This window comes from Ceratotherium simum, chromosome 33, assembly GCF_057802395.1.
Source record: "Ceratotherium simum simum isolate JZ-2026a chromosome 33, ASM5780239v1, whole genome shotgun sequence".
In the NCBI taxonomy this organism is placed as follows: Eukaryota; Metazoa; Chordata; class Mammalia; order Perissodactyla; family Rhinocerotidae; genus Ceratotherium; species Ceratotherium simum.
In genome coordinates this window covers 15277506-15284810 of record NC_141932.1, presented here as the reverse complement: position 1 = coordinate 15284810, position 7305 = coordinate 15277506, and the positions used below count along the sequence as shown (strand labels likewise).

The 7305-nt window shown below is 61.1% G+C and overlaps 1 protein-coding gene and 1 pseudogene across 1 annotated transcript; both read right to left on the bottom strand.

Annotated features, from left to right (window-relative positions):
* Positions 1–2110: 2110 nt before the first annotated feature.
* Positions 2111–2963, bottom strand: GNG8 (G protein subunit gamma 8). The gene is made up of 2 exons (XM_014795126.2): positions 2880–2963; positions 2111–2313 (listed from the first exon to the last, which is right to left on the bottom strand). Exons 1-2 carry the CDS (start codon positions 2961–2963, stop codon positions 2185–2187), a joined length of 213 nt encoding a protein of 70 aa, XP_014650612.1. The 3' UTR covers positions 2111–2184.
* A 19-nt stretch (positions 2964–2982) lies between these two features.
* On the bottom strand, positions 2983–5859 carry LOC147912840 (uncharacterized; annotated as a pseudogene).
* Positions 5860–7305: the final 1446 nt, after the last annotated feature.

Sequence of the window (7305 nt, the reverse complement as noted above, 5' to 3'; positions counted from 1 at the left end):
GGGGGTGGCAGGAAAGAGCAGCGGGCGACCAGAAGCTTGTGCTGCAGAGTCATACCCACTAACAAGGTTATCTGGGTTTGCATGCGTGGAGGCTGGTCACTCGGGACCTGCCCTGTCCCTCTGGCCTCTCCTCCCTCCCAGCCTCAGTCGTGACCAGGTCCAGGCTCGCTCAGCCCCCCTCCTCCCTCTCCCTCCTCCTCCAGGCAGACATGTCCTCCGGCCGCCCTTCCTTCCCCACATCAGGTCAGCCAGCTCTGCTCGCTCCTCCTTGGATTCCATTCCTCAAGACCAGGAAGGCGCAGGAGGAGGAATCTATGCTACCCGACCCCAAGACCCCAGGGCTGACAGGGTCCCACTCCCACAGTCCAGGATTTAAGTGCCGAGCTCCGGGTCCTAGCCGGACAAGGCCGCAGGACCCCAGAATCCTGGCCCCACAGGATTGAAGGACTCCAGAATTCCAGCCCTCCAAGGCCCTGGAATTCTAGATTCCTTTGCATTTCAAGTTCTAGGGTGCTGGGCCTGAGAAATTCCAGAATCCTTCCGGCAACTTCCCTCCCAGCCTCCCCCGCCCCCCAGCTCATCCTTGGCTCTCTCTGTCCCCCTCTCTCCCCCGGGGCTCCCCCAGACATGATGCAACTAGGTCGGAGCCAGCTGAGAGGTGGGAGGCAGGAGAGAGATGTAATTACAGCTGCTCCTGATCAATGCAACAGGAAGCTCAGAGTGGGGACCCAGGGGACCCTAATCCGATGTGAATAATGGAGCACTTGCCAGACGCATGCACAGCCCCCTCTGGGGAGGGGAGGCCTGGTGAGCCGGCTCCATCCAGACCCAGGGGTCCAGCCTCAGTCAGCCCCAAGCTGGGGAGCAGAGGTGTTAGTCTTGAGAGAAGAGGAGGTGGGGGTGAGGAGAGGGGACAGGGTCGCGAACTCAGAGGCCCTCAGGCCAACCAGGTAAAATAATTAACCAAACCCACAGCTCACCCAGTCTGCATTTCCTCATTTTCAACAGACATGTCACTTTTCTCCTCATTCCACCCTAAGAAGCCCCCAACACGGGCTCCATGATAAATAACAACTGGCCCTCAGCCTCCTGAACCGGGAGACAATAGGGTATGGTGGGGACTTGGGTGAGCTGGAAAGTCCAGGTCCCATCTCATAGCCTATGGTCACCCTGTGGGGCTGTGCAGGTCTGAGGTCACCAGACTTTCCAATTCGGGAGAAGCTAGAAATAGGGACTTTTATATGATGTACTCCTATTTTTCAATCTGGCAACCAAGTCAAGAACATTTTTAAACATTATGTAGGCCAAAAGAAGAGAAGCAAAAAAATATAACTGCAGGCTATCTATGTTCCGTAGGCCACCAATATGTGAAGTGGAAAACACAGGGCAGTAACCAGAGCTGTCACAGTCACCCCGGTGTCCCCAGGACAAAGAAAATTATTGTTGAAGGAAGAAATGTACCCATTAATTTGTCTCTACCTCTAGCCAAGCTTCTCTCTTCTCCGGGTCCCCAAGTTTTATTACCACCATGTTCCAGCTTAGATGTCCCCTCCTCCAGGAAGCCCTCTATGCTGAGTCAGGCGCTCCCTCTGAGCTCCCCCACCCCAGCCCTGCCCACTCTGGGTGTCACTATCTGGAGACAGATCTGTCTCTCCCACTGGATTCTGAGCCCCAGGAGAACAGCAGCCAGGCTGTCCCCGTCACAGCCTCCCACAGCTGTCCCCAGCTTCACCCAGCACAGGGTGGGTCACAGAGTAGGTACTCAGGGAGTACTTGGAAGAAGGAATAAATGAACAGAGTTCAGTGCTTAAAGACAGAGGTAGCCCTGCAGCAGGCGGCAGCCAGATGGGAAAAAAGGGGGTCCTGTCATTCAGGGGATGAGAAAAGTGGGACCGGCACCGGGCCTCCCAGGAGTCTCCAGCCCAGGACTGAGCAGAGGAGCGAGACCAGCTGAGGGTTCCATCAGCGCTGGAGTCCACAGTCTTCACCCCATTACCTCCTGGGTGCCAACACACCCAGCATATCCTCACCCCCACCCCTCCACATCCCACACGCAGTCAGAAGGAATGAGAAGGAACACAAATCTGCGCATGCCTCAGTTTCCCCGAAAGCACAGGTACCACAAGAGTCACCACGTTTATTGGTTTCATACTGTGGCAGGGGAAGGTAAGCTGTCGGGAAGGCTCAGAGCAGGACGCAGAAGAGGCGCTTGTCACGGAAGGGGTTCTCTGCGGCGGGCACCGGCGTCACCAGCGGGTCATCTTTGGCGTGCGTCTCGCAGAACGAGAGGAGCTCGGCCGCCGCCTGCGACACCTGCGGGTGCCCAGGATAAGTCCACGCCCCGCCCCGAGGCCCCGCCCCCGGGCCCCTCCAGGCCTGCTCCTGTCCCGGCTCCGCCCCTTTCCCGGTTCCGCCCCAGGGCCCCGCCCCGGGCCCGCCCCTTACCAGGCTCCGCCCCTGTCCGGGCTCCCTCCTCTCGCCCGGCCCCGCCCCATCCCAAGGCCCCGCCCCGGGCCCGCCCCTTACCAGGCTCCGCCCCGTCCGGGCTCCCTCCCCTCGCCCGGCCCCGCCCCATCCCAAGGCCCCGCCCCCGGCCCGCCCCTTATCAGGCTCCACCCCTGTCCGGGTGCCCTCCCCTCGCCCGGCCCCGCCCCGGGCCCCGCCCCGGGCCCGCCCGTTACCAGCTCCGCCCCTGTCCGGGCTCCCTCCCCTCGCCCGGCCCCGCCCCGTCCCAAGGCCCCTCCCCCGGGCCCCGCCCCGGGTCCAGCCCTGTTGGGAACAGGATCTTCCCACCGCGGCTCCGGGCTCCACCCCCAACCCCGCCCTGTCCAGACCCTGGCCCCGGAGGCCCCGCCTTCCTCCCCACCCTGACCCGGCACCTTCATGCGGTCGATGTTCACCTCCAGCTTCAGCTGTTCCACCGTCTTGCGGGCCTCGGCGATCTTGGCCATGTTGTTGGACATGGCTGCGGCGGAGAAGGGGTTAAAAGCCGGGCGGGAGTGGGCGTTGAGGGGGTGGGCTAGGGCAAGTCTGGGTCCCCAGGTAAGGGTGGCGGTGGTGGTGGGCCCCAGTACCAAGGGCGTGGGTGGAAGGGCGCACGGATGGGGTGCCCAGAGGCAGGTGCAGAGAGGGACAGGAAAGCAGAGGGAAAAGGGGAGGGGTGAAGAGACGCACAGATGAGGGCCCAAGAGGCAGGCCGAAGGAGGGACAGTTGAACATGGACGAGAGGGGGAAGAGGAGGGCTGGAGGGGTGCACAGATGGGGTACCTAGAGGCAGGTGGAGGAACAGAGAGGGGCGAGGGAAGGCAGGAGGGAAGCACAGATGGGAGGCTGAGAGGCAGGTGGAGAGGGAGACAGAGGGACAGGGCCACAGGTGCTGGGTGAGGACCCAGGTGTCCTGGGCCCCCGGGGATAGAGCATGAGCCAGGAGGGGGCCCCTCCCCAGGCCAATTAGCGGCGGCTCCAGGGAGAACAAAGAATTAAGATCGCCGCGGGAGGGGCGCAGAGGGGGCCTCATTAGGGCCTTGGCAGCAGCTGCCCCCTCCACCCCCTTCGGGGGCCCCCCCACCCCAGACCTGGCCACCTCAAAGGCTCCTCTGCTCATTAGCAGCCGGAGAGAGGGCTGGGGGGACCCGGGGGGTGGGGCCACACCGGCCATGACTGGGAGAGGGGAAGAGAGGATGGAGAGAGAGACAAACGGAAGGGCAGAGACAAAGTGACAGAGGGAGAGACTGAGGCACCGGGGAAAATAAAGAGACTGAGGAGGGTGAAGGAGAGATGGAGAGATGGGGGGAGGGATGAAGTGATGGAGGGAGTAGAGGGAGGGACAAATAGAGAGGCAAAGGAAGGGACTGATGATACAGGGGATGGAGGCACAGGGGGGACAAAGTGACAGAGGGGTCAGAGAAGGGGAGCTGGAGGGGTGCAGGAGGGATGGGGTGGGAGAGGACAGAGAGGGACAAATGGAGGGGTAGAGGAAGGGACGGGATAGAGGGCGAGAGAGAGGCACGGGGGTATACAGGAACAGAGGAGAGAAGGAGCAGGGGACAGACAGAGGGAGATGGAGGGGCTGGGGGAGAGCCAGGCGGATGGAGACGCAGAGGTATAAAGTCATTCATTCGCTCATGCATTCGTTCATTCCCAGGCGGACAGACTGTGGCCGGATGGGCAGAGGGACTAGCTGTTGGGGCAGGACTGGAGCCTCCTACCTGTTGCGACTCAGGGCTGGGATGGCGGACGGGTGGCAGAGGCTGGGAGGCAGCGTCTGGGTCCCCTGTCCCCAGCCCCGCCCCGCCCCCTCCCCCAGGGCGCAGCCCCTGAGGACCCGCCTCCTCCCTCCGCCACCACTGGGTCTGTCTCTCTGGGTCCTCTCTCTATGTCTGTCCGTCCCCCTCTTCGTCTTTCTGTTTCTGTGTCTCTGTCTCCTGTGTTGTCTGTGTCTCTCTCTCTCTCTCCCAGTCTCCCCTAGCCATCTCTCTCTATCCCTGTCTCTGTCTCACACACAAACACAGACACACAAAGACACAGTCTCTCAAGGCGTGCCCCACACCCTGCTGCACTTATTGCACAGTCACACAAATCTCTCCTGTGTGTCCCACATGGGCTCTCACTCCATCACACATGCTCTCCCACCCTGTCACACCCACCACCTCAGTGTCACCCAGCTCAGACGACCCCTCTCAGCACACAGACTCACACTCGCCGTCCCTCGCACAGAGATGCACAGTATCTCGCTGGGGCACCCAGTGTTGCGACACAGTCTCACAATCAACCTGTGCTCAACACACAACCTCCCACAGCGCCACAGTCACAGGGTCTCTCACAATGTCACTCGTGGTCCCTCACTATCTTTCATAGCATGGCACATCATCACCAATGACGTCTTGCACAACCACAGTCAGATATACCATCTCAGGGTGTCAAATGTACAAACAGTGTCACACACAATCTCTCAAGGTGTCACACACATTTACATGAATTGAGACTTCAAACCTCTTTGTCAAGCACTGTCACACAATATTTTGTAGTCTTACACAGCAACACATAGTCACACATCCACTGACTCCCACATACAGCCACGCTCATTCTTGCACAATCTCCCGCTGTCACACACAATCTTACACACATTCCCTCACACACAGTCTGTCCCACCACACACACTGTCGTGTACAGAATCTCTTGCTGAGCCTCACGCAGTCTGTCGCACACAGCTGTCACCCTCACACAGCAATCTCGAGTGTTGCACACTTACACACACATGGTCTCTCTTGTACTCTGAGCTCTGAGCGCCCTGCACAGTTACACACTCTCTCATGCACTGTCACAACAGTGTGTCTCTCAGTAGCCCACACGACCTGTGTCACACATTGTCACACACAGTGTGTCACAGTTCATCAGTGTGGCTGACACGTACTCGCACAGTCTCTCTGTCACACCCAGTCCCCCCAGCCTCTCACACTGCCTTCTCACACCATCTGTTGGTGTATCACATTCATTCAGTCTCACTCTCTCTCACACATCACCTGTTCGTGTGACACACACAGCGCTCTTGTCCTCACCATGTTGCACACTCACAATCTCTCACTCACATATGGTCTCTGCATGTCACAGAGTCCCCCAAATAGTGTCTCAGGCACATGCAAACTCAGTGTCACATACAGTCCCCTATACGTCATCTCTCTCATCTCACATACAGTCACACACATCCTCTCGGTGTAACACACGATTTCCCACAGTCACACCCAATCTCTGATTGTCACACAAAATCTCACAAGGTCACACAGCAGCACACAACCTCTGGCGTCACGCACAATCTCACAGTGGTACGCACTCAAACCGTCTCTTGGGGTTACACACCATCTCCCGGGGTCACCCCCGGACACCCACAGTGTCCCTCCTGCACGGGGCACAGCCCTTCGGGAGCGCACACTCAGCTCTCTGGCCTCTCTGGACAGCCCCGGCCAGCCACACGGGGGCGCCCGCGGCCCGCCGAGCCGCCCATCCCGCCGGCGCGGAAGCCGTAGGGATGGGTGGGAACCGGGAGGGCCAGGCGCCCCCGCGCGGGCCGGCCGGGGATGCAGGCAGCGGAGAGAGAAACATAGAGAGGCGGAGGGGACTGGAGGGAGAGCACTGAAGATGGACTGGGACACAGAGAAATTCCGACAGAGGCGGAGATGTAGGCAGAGACAGAGAGCCGCAGAGACGGAGGGGCACAGAGACGGAAATTTGGAGAGAGAGAGAGACCTAGGCACTCAGAGAGACAGAGACAGAGGATTGCAGAGAGAGACACAGAGACATGCAGGGGGCAGGAGAGACACACAGAGTCAGAGGCAGGGACCGAGAAACACAGACACCCAGAGACAGAGATAGACGCGGGCAGAGAGACAGACACGCAGACCCAGCCTTCCGCAGGGGACCTGTCTGCAGAGGCGCGTCCCAGGGGCGTGGCCGGGGGCGCGGGCCCGCGTTCGAAGGGGCGTGGTCCGGGGGCGGGGTTTATAAGGGGCGTGTCCAGGGGCGGGCTGTTAGGGGCGGGGCCTGGGTGCGGCGTGCCCCGAGGGGCGGGTCTTGGGGCTGGATCCCAACAAGGCCACCCGAGCCCGCTGCGGGGGGGGCGGAGGCTGAAGCACTGGGAAGAGGCGGAGGTGGGGGAGGAGCGTCTCTACCGCAGTCTGCCCATCCCAGTTCGGTTTTTACCGCCTGGACAGGGAAGGGAGACAGGCAGGGAGGGGACACCGGCCTGGGTCCTTAGTAGCGATTTGATAGGGGGGTATTGGACCCTGGCTCCCCTCCCCCGTCCCTCGCAGGAGAATCAGGGCCAGGTGGGGGAGGGGAACCAGGCTCACATCTGGAAAGCATCAGGCGCGCCGGACGTGCCAGGGCCCGGGGCCCGGCTGCGGAAGGGGGTAGGGGAGCTGGGGCGCCCTCATCCCCCCCCACCCAGCGGGGTCTGCCGGCGCCGGGGAGGGGCCTGGGCGTGCGCCGAGCCTGGGCGCCTCCTGCAGCTGGTTTCCATCAGCAGTTTTGGCCTGGGCGGCCCTCGAGGAGGAAACCCAGCCTAAGCGAGGGAAGACAGGGTGACGACCCAATCTCCCCTCCTCCTCCCCGACGGCAGCCAGAGGCTGGGAGGCGGGGGAGACGGATGGACGACACTGCCTGAACCCAGCGTAACCTCCATTTCTCTGCCGACCTGCGGGCCTCAGCCGTCTGTCCACCCTACGCATAACCTTAGTTTCCAGGTGTACAGTCCTGCCCCGTGCTGCACAAGACTCGCCCCAGCCTGCTGACAACCTGGTAGTCAGTGGA